Genomic DNA, 25329 nt, shown 5'->3' with positions numbered 1-25329 from the left:
ATTCCCTTTTCAGACGTTGTGGTCGTCGGTGTGACGTTGCCACGAAAATATTCCGGTCATGCCGCATTCGAAGATCACGTTTATTTCTTGATTTAAAGTGTGTTTTCGCGTCTGGATAGCTGTGCTTAGTACATTTCTTTCACAAATACACTCTTTTGCACTTATATAGCATATTGTTTGGTTGGTATGGTTTTGGGTCATGCACTGTCGGTCGACATTTGACAATCAATCTCGGGATTGTGAAAAATGTACATGGCCCAGGCCTACATTACTACTACAACTTAGTATAAGTACAACGCATAGAGGATACATGGAATGTATGTAGGCCCCACATGAATACGTCGGCCTACCACTTACCAGTTGACAGACAAAGTGCAAGTCCCTTTTGGCGTTGAAGGTAGACAGTGACATATTGCCAACCAGCCAAAAATTTTTTTTAAAACCTGTCTATAGATCCATGCACTTGATTGGGACCAACGTTTAGGCCATATAGGAATGATTAATCCTGACTCCTGTTTACCGTTCGAGTGATTAAAAAGATGATGAGGCTTTTTTTCATTTTTCATTATTCATTATCGGTTTACAGTCTGATTTACTGGTCAAAACACGCGATTCAGCAAGTTCCAGTAAATGGAAATCAGGTCGGTCATCAACATGAGGCATTGAAAAAATGTCATTGTTGTGATGAAGAGCCTACCCTGCCAAGTTTTTATTGTGTTTTTCAATCATTTAAGGTAAAGATGAACCACTGGAATTAAAAATAATGATGGCAACAATAAAATAAATAGATTTTTTTTAAAATAATGAAAATATTTCATATGTTCGCTCAGAACCCAAACAGGATTAATAATTCCCATGGCCTTACGAAAACGTCGCGTCGCGTCACGTTACAGTAGTGTAAAATGCATGGTGATGTGACGACGGTCAACTCTACGTCATGTAAACGGTGTTCCCAATCAAGTGCATGAATCTATAGTGTCCATCTCCTGGACTGAGGTTCTGTTGATTGATATAATGCACCCTCTCAACAGTTCTAACTCATTTTTGTTTTCTGTATTATTACAGGCTGATCGTCAAGTATCGGCATCCAACAACTAAGTACGATGCCGGTCAAGTCCAGATGCAGTTGGGCCTCCGTTTGCTTCGGGGTCCAAACTGTATCCCTTGTCTTATTCTTCTATACGTTCTCCATAACGCTGACCTTTTACAACAAAAAGTTCATCACAGTAAGTATTATCAGTTTGTTCAAATTGTAAAAACGGTAATTTTGAGTTGAGTGCTGCAGGTCAGCCTGGACATTTTAAAATAATAATAGCTTTGGGCGATTTGTAATGTAATGTATTTGTGACTGTTGATTGTGTCCTACTAGATTCAGGTAGATGTGGGTGTGACATTAGAGAGGTCCAGATCTTGATTCGAGAACGAGGTGGCATTGTAAAATTTTGACATTGGATATCACGTTGCATGTTGTCAGAAATCTAATGAAACGGTTTATACACACTGTAAACAGGAAATTTTGATTTTATTTGAAGTAAAGAGACCGTCCCAAGGTTTAACTTCTGCAAACTTTGCACTGAGGTCTATGCTTATTAGAATTGCTTGAGCTCCTTCTAGTCTCAGCTGACCCTGTTAAGTGTATTCCAATGTGGGATAAGTTAATATGCAAAGAAGCTGGTTTCAGTAATGTAGAAATATTTTTGCACGCGATACAATTTAGTGACAGTTGTAAATATGTTAAAGTGATACTATGATGTGATTTACAACTTTGTGGAAATACGTCCGTTTTTAATTGTTGATCACAAATCTAAAGCTCAAATTTTCCATTTTTGATTCGATTTATTATAAAATCGCTGAATGTAAACCACCGCGACCGCGAAAATGTTCATGTTGTGACATCATCAACGAAAACGGCATCGAAGTGAGCCGTCCGGGCGGGATTAAACCATCAATTTCTAGAAAATATGCATTTCGATTCGAAAACCTTACCGATTTATGAGAAAGTGACGTAGTCATTTGTCAAAAACAGCTAAAACATTATATGGTGAAATTTGACACGAGTTACCCTAAGCCTCTGTTGCATTCTCAATGCTGAGGCGGCAATTTTCATCCCGAGAAATTTTTATCATCTTTTTGAAAGTTTCTTTTTTCACTCGCCCTAACTGTAATTTTAATCTTTCTTTACAGATGTTCCGCTTCCCTTTGTCAATCACAATATTTCATCTGTTTATCAAATTTCTGCTGGCATTACTCTGTCGTACGATATGGGAGCTTAAGACGGGGAAAGAACGAATATTGCTCAGTTGGGATTTGTACGTAAGAAAAGTGGCACCCACCGGTAAGTTGAATCTGGTCAAAATTTGTGTTGGGTACCAGTTAGAAATGTTCAGGTAGTCACTGTCGTGCTAATTGAGCAGCTCATCTTAGTTAGCTTAGGGTTTTACTATTCAAAATGCTTCTGGATGGAATGGGGTTTAAAGTGTTGAGTCAGATGATAAACTCTTCCATTGACGGTTGATGTCACTACAACACATGCCATTAGTCTCAAGTCGTCTCCCATTGATAGAAACTTTTATGCATTGTTTGATATTCATATAGAAAATGTATGAATTTAAAATCATGTTGAGTCTCCTATCAATAACATAATCGTTATACATTGCAACCTCATTTTGCGGACACCTGTCCTAGCAGGACAACCTCTCCATTAGGAACAGTAGATTTGGTCCAAATGGGCTGTTTTATACTTGTAATTTGGCCTCTGTAATCAGGACACCTCCCGATGAGGACAGGATTTATCAGTCCCAAGGTTTTCTTAGAGAGGTTCTAGTGTATTTGTAATTGTTCTTTTGTTGTTTGATGAATTGAGCACATCTGTGGAATACCTCTACATGCATCCTTGATGGCATGTACATTCTGTGCCAGTATAATTAATATCACTATAGCTGTGTATACACATGAAACTAAGTGCTTGACTCTAAAACCTTCAGTGTCTAATTTAAAAGGTTGTAATGTAACAGACTTTTGCTATGGATTTTATTGTGTAAATGTAGATTTTCTCTCTCAGCCACACCTTTACTCATTCTGAAATATCAGAGGTACACTGTCCATAGTCTCCCCTCATCCCTTGGAGGAAATCCATGCCATTCATTCATAATGTGACATGCACTTTCAAAAACAATAGCTTCTACTCACTATGAAAAGTGTTTAAATGATTAGTAAACATTTCCTTTGATGTATTGTAATCTTTTGTAAAGAACCTACTTTACAATGACATGTACCATTACCGGAAACATTTGGCAATAGCAATATTCACTTCAGACAACATTTTATTTGCTACCGGTCTGACCAACCCATGATGCATTGAGGGTTGTTTGAGCCAGGTAGCCAGTGGCATTTAGATAGCACGAGTTCCTATCCTAGTTGGCCCAACTAGAGTAAACATTCTGAATAATGGGGAATATTCCCTATTATTGCCACTAAGTGAAGTGCCATTGAGGGAGATGTCTGTGTGTGCAGATTTGATAGTTTGAGATTGTGAACAAAAGAGCTGCCGAGCTAGATTGATCTCTAGAATTGAATAATTGACTTGGTCTATTTATTTTTATATCCAGCCTGGGGCTGGAAATGTTTTTAACCCCAATGTAACTTCATTTTGTGACAGAGGGCCTTTGATATAAAATCATTGGTCGTAACAATTGGTTGCTCATGCACAGATGAGGTGGAGTTTTTTTTATTGCAGTGCATTTAAAGGTATATGTGTTTCACTTGTTAAATTGTAATGTAAGCATTTTATTTGAGCTAAAATGGTGAAATGCCAAAACCTGAGAAAAATAACCAACTCAAACCCCTTCAAGCACTGCGCTAGTAAAAGTTGAATTGAAACCATATTCCACCCTTTTCGTTGCAGGTATATCAAGCTCATTAGACATCGGTTTATCTAATTGGAGCTTCGAGTATATTACAGTGTCTCTGTAAGTTTATTTGCACATTTCTTTTCACCGTCTTGTGTATAATAGAGCAGCCTCTGTAACTGTGCAAAGGATTGATTTGACTTGGTTGCAAAACTAGACCTGGTCCCAGTTGTTGATCGGTAATTAAAATAACCTGTTGGTGAGGTTGGTGACTTCCCGTCGGTCATGGTAGAGTCAGCGTAGGTTTCCCCTGGGGTCTCTGGTTTTCTCCTACTTTACCCATACAAATTGTCCAATGTTCTGACAGTGATGACCGATTCTTGTTGCTGGCACCTGCGATGACCAGTGCAGACAAGAGATTTTTGTCACACGTGATCACAATCGCAGGTTGCAACTTGCTCGTTTGCAAGTCTGATTTTGTTTTATCCTTTCAGGTATACGATGACTAAGTCAACTAGCATTGTATTCATCCTAGGATTTTCACTTTTATTTGGATTAGAAAAAAAGGTATTAGTTGTGCAAATATTTATGTGCTTATCATCTCCTGTGGCAGTATTTGCTCAGGCTTAGAGCATTACCTCTTAAAGGGAGAGTATAAAGCAGGAGCCAGGCAGGTCAGATTCGATTACACAAAGTTGCCAGTAGTAGGGATCTGTCCTATTTTACAGTTCATTGAAGCTATTCTGGCTTGTATTTTCTAGGAGGATTAAATTTATTGCTGAATCAAACATGACCCAGTCGCAAACTGCAGTCACACAGAGACCACTAATTTGACCTCCTAGCTCCAGCCTATAGTTCCCCTTTAAGTTCAAGATAATGATAGGTCCGGTCCGTTGGTAGTTTAGTAGAGATCGGGGCCATGTACGCCTTGAAAAATTATCATTGACTTTGAAGTCTGGACTGGTGCAATTTTACAGCAAAGTTCAATTTTGAAATTTTGTGTATAAACTTTTCACTCGAGTGCAAGTCATTGACTAAAAATGAGAATGTGTCGTCTACTACAGGGGTATTCATGACAATGATATTTCTTGTATTTTGAAGTGATATGTTTTTGCTTGTACACCTGCTTCCCCATGCTAAGACCAATACCTATACCGTAGAACCTCTCTATTAAGGACACCCTCGGGACTGTCAAATACTGTCCCTAATAGAGAGGTGTCCTGATTACAGAGGTCAATTTGAATGGAAACACCCAATTTGGGACAAAAACTAGTGTCCTTAATAGAGAGGGTGTCCTTAATAGAGAGGGTGTCCTTAATAGAGAGGTGTCCGCTATGAGAGGTTCTACTGTATTTCTGAGTTAATGGTGTTTACATTTGTTCTTTGTTTGCATGTTTAAAAGCATCATGTTTACCATCAATATCCAATTCATTGGGTTGTTTATTCCTATAATGGTTCCTTCTTCTGCATTATTTTTGTCTGCCCCCCAGGTAAATAGAAATGGAAAATTGCCTACATGTTTTTGGCGTGTGTGACTGCAATTTTGAAATTCATATTCAATGAGTATTTTACATATTGAATAAATCTAAAGTCAATTCCAAATTCCAAATTTTGAACGAATGGGGTATAAAAATTTCATGATTTAAGAAATACTGTCCATTATTCATTGGGCTGGCTGTTTCCAGTGCAGAATCAACATCAGTCACTCTATGAGGTTGTGAGTTTTTGGTCCGAGATGCTCTTTTAAAGTCAATTAGTTGACACTGTTACATACGCAATAGGGCCCAGGTTCAACTCTGGGGAGAACCCAGGATTGTATTGCTAGATGAATGGCTTTCAAAGGACGAAAATTCCTGACTCTTCAGTGTCCTTTAAATGAGACGTAAAACCAAGTTATCTTGTGTCTATACCAGAGCAAGCAAAAGACCCCATTAATAGAGAAGCTTGCGTGGACTCTAACTCTGGCCAAAGACAGAGTCATTAGGCCAATAAACCAAATTGGTGCCTAATCGTAGTGGCACATCATGAAATGCTCAGCCCACCTTGGAGGATCGAATACTCCCTGGAAAATAACTCGTCAAAGTGAAGGGCGTTTGCTGAAGAAGAAGAAGAGGCAGCCATACTTTGGTGTGCTGCAATAGCATGTATAATCCACATAATCAGAATCTTGTGAGTTTTTTGTATTGTTTTTTTTTGTTGCAGATGTGGTCATTGATATTCGTGGTGATGTTCATAGCAGCAGGTTTATTCATGTTCACATATCAATCAACGCAATTCAATCTCGAGGGCTTTCTACTTGTTTTAACCGCATCCTTGCTCAGTGGTATACGCTGGACATTGGCGCAGATGTTGACGCAGAAAAAGGAAATAGGTAGGTAGGGGTTAAAGGGTCTTTGTTCTCCCAGTCAAATATTCCCCAAAAAGTGCGTTTTTGTGGGCTGTGAAAAGGTACCAAACTACTTTTTGTTCCTTCAAGAACAGGTATAGCTGAGACACTAAGACATCGCCATTCTTATTGGGCTTACTACAACAAGACTTGGATTGCCACATCTTTTTGAATAAGATCTGAAGCAAGATTCACGGCCTGTTCCACAAGGCAAACAAAAGACACCTTCCAAGTTAGAAACATGAATAGCTCCGTCCGTGATGGATGCCTCCTCTCTGTCTGACGATGGGATCTCGTGGCAATTACACCTGATTGGCACCTAACCATAGCGGCACGCAACATATGCCGAGAAGAGAAGACGCAGAGCAAGAGGGCTTGACACTTAACGTGATAGCTTTTCAATCAACCATATGATCTCCCTTTCTCCTGATTTCAGGTTTGAGTAATCCTCTGGACATGATCTACCATGTCCAGCCGTGGATGATCCTCGCACTCCTTCCACTCTCAGTATACTTTGAAGGTAAAGCCATTTCAAGTAAGTCTTATCGTTCTTAGACTCTTATGCGACCTCCCAGATGATGCTTTCTTTACTATGCTGTGTTTTTTTTCACCCGAATGTACAGTAAGTTTTGTTTTGTTCAAAGCTTGAGTTTTTTCAGAACCAGAAACGGGTGATCTGTGAGATGCTGTGGTAACATGGGGTTGTGACCAATACTCTTAGTTAGAGGCCCTGAATGGGCACCGTGATCCCGTTACACATGCGCATGAATGAATTCTTTAGAAGCATGTGTATACATTAACCACTGATACAAAATCCTGGGCTCTGACACATGACTGCCATGGCAGTCGGTGCCCTCCAAGATAACCTTTGACTTCCCAAGGCCAAAGTGCCTCTAAAATGGGTGTCCTAATAATCTTTCAGAATTCAAGGCCTGAAAATCTTGAAACGTTGTTCTACATATTCACTTGGTGTCACCACTGTACATTGTAGTCTAGATTCCATTGCCAATTCCTCACGACAAAAGTTCAATTCGCAAGGGGTGTTTTAAAAGCCTTCAACACTGTGTAAACTATTGATTGGAAGGAAACATATGGTGGAGCACCATGCCACTAACAGGTCACTTTGTTGGTATCGAAAGGCCCCTCTTCTCATGCCCTTGACCTGAACCTTATTCAAATAAAGATTTCATTAAATATTTGATCAGCTGATTGAAATAAGGGAGGTTGCAAAAGTATGAGAACTTAAGCTTTATGTTAACTCTTCCCTAACTATCTCCAACTCTAGTTAACCTCTAGGTGCTGGAAAGGCCCTAATTCCTCTATTGATTTTCCACCTTAATCTATCTGTTTGTCGATTTATTGATCAATGATTCAATCAGAAATTGAGCATAATATTGATTATTATGTAACTCAATAATGATTTACTCATCCAAGCCACTTCTCTTTCTATCTGTGACTCTTTGAATATCTATATGTGCATGCTGGTGAGTTGGGTGAAAGATCAATTTTGGTTTTCTTTGAAACCACTTCATGGCAGTTTGTTATTAAATTTTTCTTAAATATAACTTTTGGATGATGATATATTTAGGCATTTGGAAATGGTCAAAATATTGTTATCAGGTAATCTATTTGATTGGATTGGTTTGTTTGGTAGTCTGGAGAATATGATAAAGATTTAACAAACAGCTTGTTTGCGGGGCTTTTAACATCACTGGGTTTTGTCCCGTTTTGCTCTTTAACCCACTGGTAGTGATTCTGTTCCCTCTGGTTATTTTTTTCGGGACATTTGCACCTGCTTTTAGTGCAGTATTGGAGATTTTGCACTGCACTCCACACGCACTGTGGAAATAACGGCTTGGGGATTTTAAAATAAACACATGTTTGCTGTTGTAACTAAAATAAAAATTGCTCATTATTTTCTGCTTAATATGATTCCGGGAGGTTTGTATTCAGATGTCCTTCTGAAGTTCAAAGAGAAATATTTAGATTTAGATGAATATATTCTGAATAACACACTAAAGATTTGTGATATTTCTTATAACAAGAAAATAAGGAAGCATTTTGTGATATGAGTAGTTTGGTTCAAATATTAATTGACTTATTTTGGATTAAGAACATTACAGGACTTTTCAATAACTTTCAAAAGTTTATCAAAGTAATGTTTTTACATTTTGCCACTTTCGTTTTTGTTCCAGGAATGTTCGTCGCTACAACGCAGACTCTTTTTGGTGCTGAAGATCTCCATGTGGTGTTGAAAAATTTTGGCCTGCTCCTGATTGGAGCGTTGCTAGCATTTATGTTAGAAATTAGTGAATACCTTCTCGTGTCTTTTACATCAGGACTGACACTGTGTATAGCTGGGATTTTCAAGGTGAGTTGGCATGACTCGTTTTTATGCGAGATTTCGGCCCAATATTCCCGTGTTTGGAATATCCAGGTTTCATACTCGATATTCATCCCTGCTGACGTCTGCTGCTGCCAGGATGGCGTAGAGGATGAGCTGAGACCTTGCGATCATACAGGTTCTGGCCAGCTTCCACCATCCCAGATTGACTTGCTGAGGACCAGGCAATGTGTCAAGGTCATGTTTTAAACAAGCTATTTTCTGATTACAAGTCTTACACCTGCTCACTAGACCTTGAAACTCCTCGTAATTGTATTTATCACTATTTTTATATTGCAGGAAATCTGTACACTCGCCTTGGCAGCTGAAATCAATGGTGATAGGATGACCCTGTTAAACTTCCTGGGTCTGGTAGTCTGCTTGGCCGGGATTGCTCTTCATGTGGTGCTAAAAGCTCATAGTAGTAAGTACATTCAAAACCATTTCATCAGATTTTAAACTGTTTAAAGGGGCCTAGGGAGGAGAGAGAACTCCTTTTTGTGGTCTCCAGGTGAATCGTACGCACACTAAGGCAGGTTGCTCCAGCTTGACTTGGTGAAGTTTTCTTCATATATGGTATGCGGTAATGCCAATGTTACTAGGAGGTAGCAGAGTCACCTGTTGGCCAGTTGTTAAAGCTTAATCTTGCCCTCTTGGTTCCTTCCTGTCATCTCCCTTTAAGGAAACACTGGTACCCTAATTGTATTCACTTTACCAAGTTTTCACGGCTATGATATTCAGACAAAGGCTTTCATTGGCTTTGTCCTTTGACAAGCACCAAGTCTACCTCAGACAAGCATTTCTTCTAACAAAAACAAGCAATGAATTTGCTGTAATTTTTCTCGTTTTTAAACCTTGCCAGCCAATGATGCCTGTTTATAGATTTTCATTGGCGTTTTTTTTCGTGTTTTTAAATCCGCAGAGACGTATACTATATCAGATATTTCTTCCTTCTAGATAAAAAACAACACCAGAAAATTCACAGCTGATGTAGAGAGGGTTGGTTTTCTCACTTCTTCCCAATAGAGCTTTATTAGTTGCTTTATCTTAAAGGGCTATGCCATTCATGTACATTGTATTTACTTGTGGCTCAAGTACTTAGAAATAAATATTGCTTCTGTTGAGTAACATTACTTCAAAGTAATGTGTTTTTGGTATCGGTGTAAATATAGCAATAGCAATGTTGATTGGAAAGCGACTGCCAATTGGTTAAGCCACAGTCACATTCAATTGTTCATGTTGTCATGACTTTGGCACAGGTCGCGGTGCAGAAATCGCTTGTTTTCGGAGCGCTTTAGTGTATTCATGCGGGTAGATGATTGTAGACTTTGATGCTTCAGCACTTGCGTTGATTTTATTATGCTTGATGTCGTACACCTGTTGCCTTTCCTTGCTTCAGCATGATTGCCGTTTGAAGATCTTTTGTCTTTCTTTATTGTATAGTTGTCCTCACCCTGCATGCCCGTCTTTCGCACACTCCGAAGATTCTTGTATTTTGCTGTTTTATCCAAGATTCTTTACCCGCAAACAATAAACACTTCTGTAGGTTATGCACCAGCGGAAAACTTCCTGCATGGTATTTTAAACAGTGGCCTACTTTCTTTCTCTGAAAAGGGACAATTCCTTTCAGACATGTCTAACATTTGATGTAATCAATCTAAGTATTGATCTTTTAACCATAGTTCATAAGTCAGTTTTTTTAGAAAATGTTATTTTAGCTGTCTGGTATTAGATTTCTTACCATCTTGTGGAAATTTCATTTTCACTATCTATTCATATTATTAGTACATGTATTTAAAAAAATTTCATTTGATATTTTCAGCTAAAGCTGCCGAGAAAAAGAAAGAAATAGATGAGCTGATTGAATTGGAAAAGCTGTCTGAAGACTAGTTGGCGTGAAAATGTGGATGTGAATTCTTGGATATTATCTGACACTCAGTTGCTGTGCCCACACTGGTGTTTTAAACAGACTTGAATGCGCATTAACCCTATAATACGTATTGCGGTGCCACGCTGAAGTCAGTTTGTACCTATTTCCAACCGGTTTATTCAGAACAGTTCTAGTTGTAGGGAAATGAATGGACTTCAACCAAATGTATTGGAACTTGCAGTGTGGCTTTAATATGCAATAAAGCGAGAGACAAGAGAGTCTTCCTATTCACAAGAGCTCCACAGGACTTACTAAACCGTGGCTAGACACGCTTTATAAATTCGCCAACAGACATTATCAAATTCTTGTACCAGTGGATGAAGGAAATGGGCTCATCCTGTTGCAGTGTTTTCCTAGTCATGCTAGTCTTGTTTGTGGTATTTGTTTAGTCTTCTTCAACCTAGGTTGGCGTGACATAAGGTACACCCATTAGGTGTGTGTTCAATTAGCCGTTGGTCCTTTGAAGGAACATTGGTATGGCTGGGGGGGGGACTCGGTATGAATTTTGAATTCCTGGAATGGAAACTATTCTAATCCTCATCTTTTAAGCATTTTACTTGATTTGTCTTTTGTTAGGTCTCATGTTTTGTACATCTTGGTTTACGGGATGGGGGTCACTAAAAGTTTGGTCAGGTGGTCGAAATGAAAATAGAATTGGGATAAATGTGAAAAGTGGGGTCGTTGCTAAGCAAAATCTCCCCCAAAAGAAAAAACGGTTGTATTTCTGAATAGATCAGAAATTCAGGCTTCATTGGGTTAAAACGGAATTGGGAATTGGTTGTTCTTACTTCTCTTTGCCATACAAAATTACTGAATTAAACATGCCATACGTGTTGTATATATCTATTATCAGCTTACATGTATTCTTCATATTAATATTTCAAAATGGATCATATTTTGCGACATGTTGTACAGTTAATGTGTAAATACGTAGTTGATGTCAATTTCAACAATGCCTTTGTGAAGACAGATGCAGGAATACTATACATACCAAGTTTTAGCAGATTTGTATGCATAATAACTACACTACGGCATTATGTATAACTGCATTTCTATTTTCCTGGACCATCAGTAATTACAAACAGCGTACCCCTTTTAAAAGGTCCTTGGGAGAATGTTTACGGGTATATGAAATCTAGTGATTAAGGTGTTAGTGGATGAAATATACATTGGATGGATGGCACCCACTAAAAGATCCTCAGAAGTCTAAACTGCCATTTCTGTAGTGTCTTTGTATTCAAATCATTTCAATACTCATTACCACAACTTCAACTGTGGGATGACGTGTGTTCAACAAAGAAATATGGACCTTTGTTGTAATATTACAGGGTGTCTCATAAGTTGTTTGGTAATTTTCATGCCATTAACCATTCCTGTGGATTGTTCCTGGCCTGCAGAGAAGGAACAAGGTCAGAAGTTGGCAGCCAAGGAATTAGAAAGTGGCAGTAAAAAACTTTTGAGACACCCTGGACATCTTACGACATGAAAAGTTCTTTGATGAAATGTTGGTGTAAATAAATAAATGTAAGATCATTTGACAGCTTACTTGCCCCTTGTGCCAAATATCTTTTTGAGATCTGGTGTAAAATAAAGGTCATATCCCATATATTTGGCTTGTTATTCATAAGTATCTTAAAAGCAAAAGTATAATGACACATGGGAGTTATTTTGGAACACCCTTTACAAGAGAAACTTCTCATGGCTGTGACGAAGACAACTATGGATAGTTTGGGACACCCTGTACAGGAGCTACACCATCGTTGGAGCAAATTTCTCATGATTGTTATTAAGACAAATACTGGTCTGAGCTATTTTGGGATAACCTGTACAAGAGATCATACCATGGGAATTGATCCTGAACAGGGTGACCCAAAAAATGCATATTTGTCTTCGTCACAACCATAAGAAGTCCCATGATCCCAACCACTTCTCATGGTTGTCCCATGAAGAAGACAAAGGTGGGCTGTGTTGGGATACCATGTACGTGAGATAACACCATCATTGGACAAAGGTTGTGACAAAGATAAATGTGAGGACACCTTTGCAAGAAACTACACCATCCAATGGAACAAACTTCTCATGACCGTGGCAAGACAAATATGAAGCTTCTTTGGGACACCTCTACAGGAGACTGACTTACCATCAAAAGACTAACTTCTCATGGCCTGGTTGTGATAAAGACAAAGATATGTTTTTGAACACCCTGTAGAGGAGACTACACTATCATTGGACGAAGGTTGTGACAAACATAGGTTTTTTTAGGGACACCCTTTACCAAATAAGTATGCGATTTACATGGACAAACTTCTCGTGGCTGTGGCGAAGACAGAAATGAAGTTTCTTTGGGACACCCTGTACTGGAGACCACACTGACCACCAAGAGACAAACATATCAATGATGTGATGAAGACAAATATGTGTTGTTGGGACACCCTGTCACATACAGGAGACTACACTGTCTCAAAATACCTCATATTTGTCTTTGTCTCAACAAGGAGAAGTTGTCTCATGATGATGTTGTTTCCAGTAAAGGGAGTCTCAAAATACATCATATTTGCCATCATCTCAACCATGAAATGTTTCATTCTGCTGTCCCCCCTGTATGTGATGTCAAAACAACCTTCATATTGGTATTTGTCACAACAATTAGAAGTTTGTCCTACGACGGTGTTATTTCTGGTTATGGGTTTAAAAAACACGTTACATTTGTCTTTGTGAACATTGAGAGGTTTCCGTTACAGACTGTCCCAGAAGAAGCCATATTGGTCTCGGCACCACAAGCATGAAATGTTTGTCTCTTTATGGTGTAGTCTCATGTACAGGGTGCCCCAAAATACCCCATGTTTCCCTTCATCACAGCAATGGCAGTTTTGCCCATGGTGTTGTCCCTGTAAAGGGACTACCTCTCATCATGTGTTGTTGTCACAGCCATGAGTAGTTGGTCTCTTTGTGTTTTCTCCTGTTATGGGTGTCCCCCCAAAAAACTTCACGTTTGTCTTCGTCACACACATGAGAAGTTTGTCCCATTATGGTGAGGTCTCTATTGTAAAGGTTTCCTAAAAACTTCAACTTTGTCTTTGTCAACTATGTGAAGTTTTCTGTATATGGTATCTTAAAACAACCCACATTTGTCCTCATCACAACCAGGTGAAGTTGATGGTGTAGTTTTATGTACAGGGTGCCTCGCAATGCCTCATGTTTGTTTTCGTCACAACCATGGGAGGTTTCTCCCAAGATTTTGTCTCTCTTGAAGCCTCTCTTTTCACTGGCACTATTCTCTCATCTCCTCTATTGGGTGTTCCAAAATGACCCATAGGCCTACTTGTCTTGTCGCAACCATGACAAATTGGTGTTTCTTTCCTGTAGAGGCAAGTCTTAGTTTGAATATCTCACATTTGTCTCTCACAACCACAAAAAGTTGGTCTCGTGGTGGTGTTGTCTCCTGTACAGTGTGTTCCAAAACAGCTCATAGGTGTCTTCATCGCAACCACAAGAACTTTAACAGACCGACAGTGTAGTTTCTTGTAAAGGGCGTCTCTAAAACCATCATATTGATTTTCGTCACAGCCTTTGTCCTGGGAGAGTGTTGTCTCCTGTGCAAGGCGTCCAAAGACATATCATTGTCTTCAACGCACCCACGACAAGTTTGACTCTTGATGGTGTTGTCACAACCAAGTTTGTCCCAGTTGTTGCAGTTTATTGTGAAGGGTTTCCCCCAAATAAATTAATATCTGTCTTCGTCAACCATGAAAATGCTCCTATTCAGGGTGTCTCAAAACAACCCATGCATATTTTTCCTCATCACCACCGAAGAAGCTTGTCTTTTGATGGTCTAGTCTCAAGTACAAGGTCTCCAAAAAAACCTCATTTTGTGTAACAATCATGGGAGGTTTGTCCCACTATGCCGTGGTGTGTCCTATACAGGATGACCCAAAAACACCCATACTTGTCTTCGTCACAACCAGGAAAAATTTGTCTCTTTAAGGACTTTCTTCATATGGATGAGTCATGTCTCAATCTAAATAACCTCATAGTCATCTGTCACCACCTTGAGAAGTTCGTCTTATGATGGTGTTTTCCTGTAAAGGACGTCTTTGTCTTTGTCACAAAAATGAGAGGTTCTCCACACGATGATGACGTTTCTTGTACAAGGTAACGACTTCATATTTGTCTTTGTCACAGCCATGAGAAATTTGTCTTTTATGATGTTGTGCGCTGTACAGGGTGTCCAAGAAAGTTATGTTTGTCCTCAACACAACCATATGAGAAGTTTGCCCAATTATGGTGTTGTCTTTTGTACAGGGTGTCCAAAAAAACACATATTATTGAGTTAATTTAATACAAACATTAGAAGTTTTGGTCTTTAGTGGTGTAGCCTCGAAATTTTCAGAAGCCGATTTTAACTTCCTCTGGTGGTGCACGCCTCCTCGCCTAGAATCACTGTGTACTTCAGTTTGTAAAGTTTAATCGCAGGGATATAATGCTTCCGGATCACCAAGGACTCGAACCCTTTATCACTGATCAGAAGTCCAACGCACTAACCACTGAGCTATTGGGTTTGTCACTTTGGGGAAGAGCTGCTCTTCATCCTTATGAGTCTCCAGAACATGGTTGTCTTATTACAAACATGAAAAGATTGTCATAAGGGGTTTGCCTCCTGCACAGGGTGTCCCAAAAGAACTACATGTATATTTGTCATTGGAACAACCATTAGAGACTTGTACAATTTACGTTTGGTCTCCTATACAGGGTGTAAAAAAAGCCACATTTTTCACTTCATCACAACCATGAGAAGTTTGTCTCTTGGTGGTGTTGTCTCCTGTACAGGGTGTCACGAATACATTCATATTTGTCTTCGTCACAACATGAGAAGTTTGTCCTGTGATCGTGTCATCTCCAGTACAGGCCCCCAAAAGGTTCGTCCTTGCTCAGATCACAGGAAGTTTTTCCCAAGAAAGCGTTTTTCATGTACAGGGTGTCTGCAATTTATCACAACCATGTCAAGTCATAGTGCCATCTGAAGGTACAGCAATTTCTAAAAACAGAGAGTCAGAGTCCAAGATGTAGTTGTGCTACTAACAGTCCACAAAAGCAGACACAGTATATAGTGAGATGCGTTAATCCTGTAGACCCCTTTATTTTCACAGCCCTAAATTTAAGCAACTTTGTTCTCTCCAGATTTCACTACAATCAAATTATGCAAATGGATGGGTTTTCAATGATTTTGTCATTTGCACCATCAATGTCTTTTGTCTGGACCCCTTATGTGGACATATTTGGCTCGGGAAAATAAAGGTAATAACAGCATCCCATTGAATTATAGATGAAAACAGAGTCTAGGGTGAATAAAATATCCCTTTTATTTGCAAGAGAATTCCCTGTCAATAATGGAGATGAACAGATTGTGAATAGAAGAGACTAGGTTGTGACATTGTCTTCACGGCCAAGACAGAATGCATAGTTGTTGTTGTTGTTTTGCCTCAGAAAAACTGTTTGATGATGAAGGCTGCCTAAAAGAGTCATCTTGAGCCGAACGGCACAGATTTCTCCTCTTGAGTCTTTTACTGTCATTGAAAACAAACACAGCCGTCCGAGATAAATAAACTTGACCTCCCTTGACCGCTGTCAATGACAACGTTCTTATTTCTAAACTGTCCGTATCACAATAATGCTGTCCTTCCTTAATAGCTGTCCATGTCACAGTTCTTAATTATGAATGTCTGTATCACAATAATGCCAATGCATTGCACAACATCTCACACCTTTCATTGTTGGTTGCATAGTTCTTCAATGAAAGTTCTGCAAAAGATTGTAAACGGGAGGTGACTCTTCCAAGAAAAGTTTCCCTCACTTCTTTTCAGATTCTTTTTTGTTTTTCTTGAGTTGAAAGTCGATGACCATCTGTACTTGTTCTTCAGCTATCTTTCTCATCTCCTCTGAGAGGTTCCACGAAGACTTCAGATCCTGAAATACATGAAGAGAGACGACTCAAAGACATTGCCCAAGAGGAAATTCAACACCCAGTGGGTGCAAGGTGGCTACATCTCCAAGGCAGATACATCAACAAACTGGATGCAGATCAAACAACAACAGCCAAAACTGGACATCCCTGCCTAAACAAACACCTAGAGACTGGGCCTGTGCGACTTGGCATTCTGTGAATGTTGTCTCTCTGACCAAACCCTTGTTGGAGGTGAAAATAATCTCGCCACTGAGATAAACTTGCTTACCATAACAAATGCCTTGGTCACCCTGAACAGTCTTTCACTACAAGCTTTGTGAGCCGGGTTGTCAGTAGTCATCCCCTTCTTGATCAGTACGTCATCAACAATAGATTGCAGTTTCTGAAAGTGATGAAAATAGTTTGAGCGTGATGTGAATGCTTTAGGAATACGTAAAGGGACTGCATGGTTAAGCCACTTCCCTGGCCAGGGGAAAGATGTCCATCAGAAAAATCAGATGGTGCCACTAAAATGAGTCTGGGCTCCTCATCCACTTGTTTGATGTTGATATCAAACTGAACGTCAAGGCTGGCAGTATCGGGCTATATGCACTTACCCAAAACATTACGCAAGCAGGCAGCTGGTTATGCATGTCTTTGCATTGTGCAGGACAGCTATGTGTGTGTGACATTGCTAGCTTGTAGTGATAGATACTGAGAGATACATTCTGTTATAAGGTCTTTTCACCAAGATGCAGCATCCTTCCCCTTTCAAATGTGATAAGGTCTTTTTTAAGTTAATATTTACCCTTTTATGTCGTTCAGATCTACTTATTGCCTTGGCCTTGTCTCTAGCTTTCTTATCAAGTGCTGTCTCCGCGATGGCTTCATCATTTTGCGTCTGATCCTCTGCCGGTTTTGTCAGTCCTGCCGATTTATTTGCGCCCTCCGTCTTACTCAACCGAGGAGATTTTCTATTCTTGCCACTAGGTGGAGCATCTGTAGTTTTAGCTGCTGACCTGTTGAATTTAGAAGAGAATAATGAAATGAAATTTCTCAGATCTGACCTGTCAAATATCTCTTTCCTTTTGCAATTGCTCTTAGGTGGTAGGGCAAATGACTGAGGCTTGTAGCAGTCTCTTATATAAGCAGAATGGGTGACTCTGACTTCAGCTGATTTGGTAGGCCAAATTTGCTCTCCCCCCACCCACAATTATTTCTAACATCTGATGGCCAAGGCAAGAATCCTGCATATCTATTTGTACCGGATTCCAACAATTACAGGAAATAACTAGCCTATTTTTGAATTGGAGATTTATATACTAAATAATTTCATATTTCCCTTGAACTACTGCAAAAAATCCTTTACCTTTTTGGTGCCACACGTCTCTCTCTGCTAAAATCATCCGATGAACCATTCCTAGGAAACTTTGACTCAATCTTGTCCCTAGGTTTAGTTGAAATGCACGACTTTAGCATAGCGACAGTTGCAGGTTTAGCCTTCTGCTCCAAGGTGCATGTGGACGAGGTTTCATGCCAGATGTAGCGATCGCGTATTCGACCGAAGCGGGCCTCTTGCAGTTCAGACTCAGACGATGCATTGTAACTGAAAATGAATTTGAATTTCATTAAAATCTCATACAGTTTTGTAACTTTTCCAAGACTTTACCTTTAATAAGCTTTTCTGGTACTCTCACTCTTTCCTTCAGATTTCTCTCTTAGGCACCTTCCCCATAGAGGTATACGGTATACTACACTATACGCGAACAATGGCTTCACAAAGGGTGCATGACCATGAAACTATTGTTCGCGTATAGTATAGTATAGGGTATAGCTCTATGGAATAGGTGCCTTAAAGGCACAGTTCGCACTTGTACATTGTTTGTTTACATGCCGCATGCTGGGAACTAGAAATTTTCACGAAGAAAATGTAGGATTAACCCCCTCCCCCAATTGATGATTGCTGAACTTACTATATTCCGTGATAGTTATATTTTGTACACTCTGGCCATTCAGCATTCTTCACTTCTCTACTGTTGTACTTTGGTAATTTGAGACGAGATTTAGCATTCTGAAAATAGGTACAATAATGAATAATAGGTACAATAATGAATAATTGACATTTCATTTAAGCCCCGATTTAGCATTCTGAAAATAGGTACAATAATGAATAATAGGTACAATAATGAATAATTGACATTTCATTTAAGCCCTAAAGATTTAGCGGTATGCGCATCATTGATTGAAATCCTACATCAAAAGAAAACTTGAAAGCAATTTTCATTTTCACATGGCTCTCGATGCTGTTTTGCGCAAAACACAGCTTCAGGTCTCAGGCAGTAAAATCAGCCTATGTTTGAGAATCTATATGTTTGAGTGAAGATGGATGCAGACAGGTTGATATCAGGAATGAGTTTATCCTCCATCAATATCAATATCAATTCTACACTTAGGGAGTAACAGCAGACTGCCATATCAGTGGTAGCCCCGTTGCCTTAGGTTAAAGCAATGATCAAGCTTTACACTTACTGGTGAGACTAAGAAATTCATGCACCAATGAAGCTTAAATAGTACTTACTGGACACCTAATGGGACTGAGACACTCTGCCACTGGCGCACCCGTTGGGGCAAACATTTTCAGGAATTGGGCGGCATCCAACTTTAGTGCTGAAAAACAAGGTACAGACTCACACCATTATATCTCCTGAGGCATAGTGAAATAGGATGGGGAAAGTTGTTAGCCGTGATGCTCTCAGAGGAGCGAAGGGCTTAAGTTAGTAAGATAGTGAAATATGTCATTCATATACAGTGGAACCTCCCTCAGCAGACACCTCTCTATTAAGGACAACCTCTCTATTAAGGACATTAGTTCTAGTCCCAAATTGGCTGTTTTCATTCAATTTAACCTCTCTAATCAGGACACCTCTCTATTTAGGACAGCACTTGTCAGTTCCGAGGGTGTCCTTAAGAGAAAGGTTCTACTGTAAATGGTTCAAATTCATTTCTGCTATTAGTCCTTTACACGTACGTAAAATTTATAAAATAACCCAACATGGATTATTTCACATCATAAGACACATTTCTGAAATGAGAAAACACGTTAAACCCTTACAATCATCTTCTTTTTCTTTGGGGGGCGGGGGAACGCCACCTATTCTGTCCATGGATTTGATCCGTTGCATCTTCTCCGTATTTTCTCTCTCAGTGAGCGCATATCTTTCTAACCATTCACATGGGTCAAGGTCAAGTTCTGTAAATAGAAAGGACAGGTACACCTTGATCCCAATTCCTCTGCAACCTCAACCAACTTCAAGGTAAAATTTCCAGCAATGGTCCTACATGTGAAATTCTTGTCTATGGGACAAGAGCAGTGAAAAGTACCACAGGCAACACACTGACTAAAAGTCATAAGCAGAATTTGGTTCTCTGCTATGCTCTTTCTCTTTGAATATCTGTTAGAACAATGATATCGCGAACATCCCTTTTGATATAAAACTTACCTGAAGGAGGAGTTCTGAACGTCAGATGAGACACATCATTGATCTTTGTCGGTTTCGATACAATTTTTTCCTGAACTTTGCCTATGTACGTTTCTCGGACTGTGTTGAGCAGAAAGTAGAGCTCACTTTCTGACAGTGTGGCAAGCTCTTCTTTCTCTTCCTGCTCAGCTGCAAGGCAAAACAGAGGAACTTTACGAAAACAAGAAAAACCTAAAATTTGGTTTTAGAGTCTGATGTTATCTGCAGTAGAGGTGCAATCTGACATCTCAATTTCACCCTTATCTATCCTGAAACTTTTCATAGGGATTCAGATGAGCTGCTCGCCCATGTGTGTGTTGCATGATAGTTAAACTATTTGCATCCCTCACAACAATTTGACTCTGGTGCCAACAGATGACAAACTAAACAACAGTACCACATTTGTAAACAAACCCTCACCTATCCATTTCTGCAGAACAGTCGTCTGCAGACCAAAAATATCCTCATTCATCTGCGTGATCAGTTCCGGTGCCATGGACGGTAACTGTTTCAAAAGTTGGTGGACGTTCTGCGTGTGACTCTGGTTGATGGGAACTGGTCCTGGGCACTTCATGAGTATTTCTACGACGCCTCCGTTGAGTTCTCGAGGCTGCCGAAGAAGGTAGGCCGAAAGTTTGCCCTTTTCACCGGGGTGGATGAGGAAGGTGTAGTAGTCTAGTGGACCAGTCAATGGCTGCTCTGGCACTGAAGTAAACAAAAGAAATCATTTTGATTTTAACATACGACTTTTTCAATAAAATTTGCATTTCTTTACTCGAGTGCTCCTTCTTCTTCAGTGTTCAGCTTGGATATGGAATTCTCATGGGAGCATTCCTCCTCCAAGACAATATGAGCAACTACATGTTCGGCACAACCTGGCGTTATTGGCCTACTATTGACTCTGTTTTCGGCCAGAGGTAGAGTCCATGGCAAACTACTCGTGTTTCTCACTTGGAGGGGTTTTTCACTAACCCTGGCGCAGACACCAGACGCAACAAACCTCAGTTTTAAGTCTCATTCGAAGGACTGTGAGAAGCCAGGATCGTAGTATCCACTTACGACTAGGTAAAACAGAGTAGGCCACTAGCCAGAGAGTGTCATAAAGCAGGAATCTTTCTTACTTGTAAGTTCATTCTGTAGTAACTTGCTCTGCCAGATGTCTGTGCCAGTCTTCTCTTTCTCATTAGGATCTTTCTTCTTCACAGGTTTTATTCTCTTGGGTTGGCTGGTGCTGAACCACAGTCTCATAAAGGAACACATCTGAAGTAATAATGCTAAACTGTATGCTGCAGCTGTGATAGTCCAGTGACATCCCGAAGCCTCAATCAGTCCTTTGCGATTGTCACGGAAATCTGGCCTTGTCGTGAGCACACTGCCACAGGCCATTGAGTTGGGATTGCAGTTGAGCAGGGGCAAAGTACAGCTTGTTAAAGGTCAAAGCATATTATGCCCAGTAGGTTAGTGCAGTCAGTCCTTGTCTGGGCTTGTAGGCTTGCATTCCTTTAATGGCAATCTGGTACCCCAGAGTAGCTGCCCTACTGCCTCCATTCAGTTTTGACATGGGTGAGCAAAAATGATACCCACCTTTTTATTTTGTTGTATATGATTGAAAAGAACTTCTGATTTTGTCAGCTCCCCTGCTTCCGAATCTGAACCGGTTTCCAACAATGACCTTACAATTAAGGAAAGTATCTTAAATATCACGAGGAATATCTCAAACAATGTCAAAATGCCCTCCTTCTCTCCCTAAGCCCCCTTGAAATGTTTTCCTTCACAATGGCAACTCTTCCATCATTAATTTCGATTTGAAAAGTTGGCAAAAGTAGCCATCATGCGCCCTGAAATCAGCGCAGAGGTTTCCTGGTCGTTACAAGTACTCACTCAGTCACTTCAGTAATAAAATGCAATGCAGTTCCAATCTTACTCTTTGATATTATCAGGATTATGTTGAAAAGGATACAACTCCAGGCGTCTGTTCGTGACAAAGAATGAAGGCACATTGGTATACGGAATCTCCTCAAGGAACTCCAAACGGCTCGATAAACACAAACCCTGAAGCAAGGAAGATGAAAAATATATATCCCATTGTTATTGAATAACTCAAAAGAAAAGTCACAAGTCAGAATCATTTGGCCAGAAACCCCAATTAGGGCGTAACTGTAGGGGCACGCAAAAATTCTCAACCAGCCTCGGAGGAGGGATACTTCTGATTGCAGAGCGAATATTGAAGAAGAAAACTGGTTACCACTATGAACAAAAACCTCAATTGTTTTCAAAGATATTTGTGCCTCCTTTGTAGCAATCACTTAAGTGGCTTGACCACACTTAACCTTTGAAAAGTCTCCAACTTCAGTGATATACTAAAATGAAGCAGCCAGCAGTACACAACCCAAATATGAACTGAAATTTTTCCCTCTCCGTTTATAAGCTTCCCACCTCTTTTTGTGATGATTTGTCCTGCCGCGTTTTTCTAACAGAGTGGGACCTTTTCGGTGAGGGAGACTTGGGGAAGAGTTTACTCATTAAATCAGCACTGCTATCACTTATTTTGTCTCCTGATGCCTGAAGAACGAATCCTGGCAATGTGAGGGACGCCTTGGTCTGAAAAGAAAAGTAGATCCGTGAATTCAAAATATGATGCAATTTGCAAAGTTCCAAGAAAACAAATCTGTAAAGTGTTCAACTGAAAATGTTTGCCTGCTGTTTATCTTCACATTTAACAACAAGTTTTTCCAACACTATTGAAAGAAATTATCCTTTCTCAGGAGAGATCAGCCTGGCAAGTTGGAAAACCAGTTAGATTCTCAGCAACCAAGGGAACTGATTCTCCAGGGTGAATATTCTCGAACCTTTTGATCTGTGACATTGATTCTTCCCCTCCAGACTAAGTCCTCAATGAGATAATCAGCAGGTGTCTTGATAACAACTTGGAGAAACTTGACCCAAGGTGATGCCGCCAGGTGGCCAGTATCCACACTACTAGTAACGAATGTTATACGTCCGTTATGCCATTCAATCATCCTTTTCAAAGCACCATAAAGGGAGACATTCTCGCTATAAATAAAACATATTTCAGATTAATTTCCAAAGAGAATTTTTTACCCAAATTACGGAACATTAATTTCAAGTTTTGAAGACGCCACAGCCAAGTTTGGAAGCAATTAACATACTGGTATCTTGCAATTAAGTAAGAGGAAATGACAAAATGGCAAATGAATTTTAAAACTAAAGTGGAATACCAGTATTTGTGTCAAAACTTGCTTAAAATGTATCTTTTTACCTGATGTCAGGGGCTTGATTGTCTCCTAAAACCCATAAAATATCCACGTAGTACCCTGGAATTTAGATAGAGATTTGTAAGTAAATCGAAAGTCAACATAAGATTGGTATGATCATCTCAATTCCTGTCCAGAAGATCAATGCTATAATGTAAAATAAAACTGGATAAATGCAGGTCAGAGGAAAGTAAATAGAGTCGATTTCAAAGCTTTTGCATGCTTGCAACATTGTCTATTTCATGGCATGAGCAGAGCTTTCTGACTACATGTACTTTTAACAGCTTGTTTGGGTGCTGAGACCTTCAGCAATGAGCCGAGTTGAGGAGAAGTTGAAAAGTCCTGCATGAGGTACATTTGGATATCATGCGTGGGAACTTCACAACACTTAGCAGTGAAACCGAATTTCTCCAGTCTCATTCAGATCAGTGTTGTGATTTGTCCAGGTGAAGTGTGCTGGAATATGGTAAGCGATTACCTGAGTCCGGCAAATTGTCAGCGAGGCCATGGATTGCATCAGCAACCGGTTTCTCCACCCTGAAAAAGTGGATTTAACAACTCCATAATTTTTATTTGAATTGGCTCATTTCAATCAAAAAATGTGAACCAAATTGTCTCAAACAAAAAAGTCTGATGAAATCGACAAAAGCAGAGAAATCCGGTGTCCAGACAGATTTTTTTTCAAGATCAATTTAGATATAGACATAGGATTGAATGACAATACATGTGTTGCAAGGAATACTTACTCATCAGTATTTTCTTTGACTATCTCTTGAAGGAATGTGACCAATTCATCTTCTCCAGACTCTGGAACTTTAGTCCACTTGTCCGGACTTGAATCCGACTGAAAAGGTTAATGGGTATTTATTTCCCTCTTAGAATATTCTAAATAGTTTGCCACCCGGGTTTTTCTGCCTCATATAGATGACTTAGTTGTTCCAGCAATCACACTCAATGATGATACAGTAGGCTATTGGTAAATCCCAAACAAACACTAAAACAGTAAGGACACTAATTTTCCAACAGAATTGTAAGTTACAATCTCCGAACTATTCAAAAGCACTTTAAAAGTTTGTTTTCAAACCTCGTTACTTGGCACTTCTCTCTCTTCCAACGGCATCAAAATGGAACTAATAAACCTCTGACTTTGGTGCAGCTGACCACTTCTCGGACACCTCCAGGTAGTGCTCTCAGAGAAACTTTTACCAAGGTTTTTAATAACATCATCTGAAAATATGATTTAGAACGGTAGGCTATAATGATTTGACAATTCTGTCCTGATACATGTACATGTATGTTTAATTAGGTTGATCCTGTTAAGAGTAGTTAACAACTCTCAGCAATGCAAATGACATGATGAGGATCAGGTAGATGATGCCAATTCCAATTTAAGACGTCTTTGGGATCCAATGCATGAAGCATTGGTCTTGCCTTCTGATTGACAATTTCGAAGAAGTTTGGTTTTGGCGCTGACCACGCTCAACTTGAACAAAGAATCGCCATGTCTCTAGGCATTGTCCGAAGTCGGCTTAGGCCTTCTGACGCCTGACGGGTTCCGAGTGTGCGCATGGCATTTGATTTGTTTTGCCTTGGCGCTGATTCGTCTTCTTCGAAAAGGCCTAGGCCTATCAAAGCGAAGGGAGGGAGCAGTGCTACCTGATGGAGAGGTTGATGACATGTGCACAAAAGAAACAGTTAGGCCCTAGTGATTTGATTTCACATTGACATTTTGATCTGAAGATCAGTTAGTTGGCGGTCGGGCCAGGACTAAACTCTGTCAAGAGGCGCCACGGGCACAGGGACGAAGTCGACGACAGCGGTCATGTACCAACCATTTATACTTATTTCCCAGTTTGAACAGAGCACTATAGTATATCTGTCCATAGTAAGTAAGTTACATCAAATCCTTAATATGCTACCAGAAACACTGATTTATCTCAATTTCCTGCCTTGTTTATTTTTTACTTTTTGCCGCTTATCGTAAAGTAATGATAGGTGACGTAAAAATACTTGATTAACACAACAAAATATTATAAAATTTACATTTT

General features: G+C 39.7%; 2 protein-coding genes across 7 annotated transcripts; one reads left to right on the top strand and one right to left on the bottom strand.

Moving 5' to 3' along the window:
• Positions 1 to 30: 30 nt before the first annotated feature.
• Positions 31 to 12153, top strand: LOC135495898 (solute carrier family 35 member C2-like). Of its 6 annotated transcripts, XM_064784910.1 has the most exons (11): positions 31 to 97; positions 1066 to 1226; positions 2185 to 2335; positions 3905 to 3968; positions 4343 to 4415; positions 6051 to 6219; positions 6671 to 6769; positions 8430 to 8605; positions 8918 to 9041; positions 9575 to 9616; positions 10440 to 12153. In XM_064784910.1, exons 2-10 carry the CDS (start codon positions 1104 to 1106, stop codon positions 9604 to 9606), a joined length of 1011 nt encoding a protein of 336 aa, XP_064640980.1. In that variant the 5' UTR covers positions 31 to 97; positions 1066 to 1103; the 3' UTR covers positions 9607 to 9616; positions 10440 to 12153. The 6 variants fall into 6 exon arrangements, with proteins under 6 accessions (XP_064640980.1, XP_064640979.1, XP_064640975.1 ...); XM_064784909.1 differs by lacking the exon at positions 9575 to 9616 and having other exon boundaries at positions 6671 to 6754; XM_064784905.1 differs by lacking the exon at positions 9575 to 9616.
• Positions 12154 to 15889: 3736 nt separating this feature from the next.
• LOC135495743 (mdm2-binding protein-like) lies at positions 15890 to 25246 on the bottom strand. The gene is made up of 19 exons (XM_064784625.1): positions 25114 to 25246; positions 24366 to 24508; positions 24028 to 24125; positions 23760 to 23818; positions 23287 to 23341; positions 22856 to 23060; positions 22443 to 22607; positions 21967 to 22058; positions 21591 to 21678; positions 21128 to 21266; positions 20427 to 20711; positions 19989 to 20156; positions 19601 to 19738; positions 19067 to 19155; positions 18462 to 18559; positions 17858 to 18094; positions 17297 to 17507; positions 16778 to 16891; positions 15890 to 16511 (listed from the first exon to the last, which is right to left on the bottom strand). The coding sequence occupies exons 1-19, from the start codon at positions 25163 to 25165 to the stop codon at positions 16395 to 16397; spliced, it is 2553 nt and encodes an 850-aa protein (XP_064640695.1). The 5' UTR covers positions 25166 to 25246; the 3' UTR covers positions 15890 to 16394.
• Positions 25247 to 25329: the final 83 nt, after the last annotated feature.

The sequence above is a fragment of the Lineus longissimus genome, chromosome 11 (genome assembly GCF_910592395.1).
Source record: "Lineus longissimus chromosome 11, tnLinLong1.2, whole genome shotgun sequence".
Classification (NCBI taxonomy): domain Eukaryota; kingdom Metazoa; phylum Nemertea; class Pilidiophora; order Heteronemertea; family Lineidae; genus Lineus; species Lineus longissimus.
This window is presented reverse-complemented; position numbering and strand designations above follow the sequence as displayed.

What these genes read in the sequence shown, in the direction of transcription:
- LOC135495898 (XM_064784905.1), top strand. Translation starts at nt 1,104, where the DNA reads ATGCCGGTCAAGTCCAGATGCAGTTGGGCCTCCGTTTGCTTCGGGGTC. An exon ending in TATTTGGATTAGAAAAAAAG is followed by an intron (nt 4,416 to 6,050) that starts GTATTAGTTGTG and finishes TTTTTGTTGCAG; the next exon opens with ATGTGGTCATTGATATTCGT. An exon ending in TGAAGGTAAAGCCATTTCAA is followed by an intron (nt 6,770 to 8,429) that starts GTAAGTCTTATC and finishes TTTTTGTTCCAG; the next exon opens with GAATGTTCGTCGCTACAACG.
- LOC135495743 (XM_064784625.1), bottom strand. Translation starts at nt 25,165, where the DNA reads ATGGACAGATATACTATAGTGCTCTGTTCAAACTGGGAAATAAGTATA. An exon ending in GTCAAAGAAAATACTGATGA is followed by an intron (nt 23,819 to 24,027) that starts GTAAGTATTCCT and finishes CCACTTTTTCAG; the next exon opens with GGTGGAGAAACCGGTTGCTG. An exon ending in AGACGTGTGGCACCAAAAAG is followed by an intron (nt 17,508 to 17,857) that starts GTAAAGGATTTT and finishes TAAATTCAACAG; the next exon opens with GTCAGCAGCTAAAACTACAG.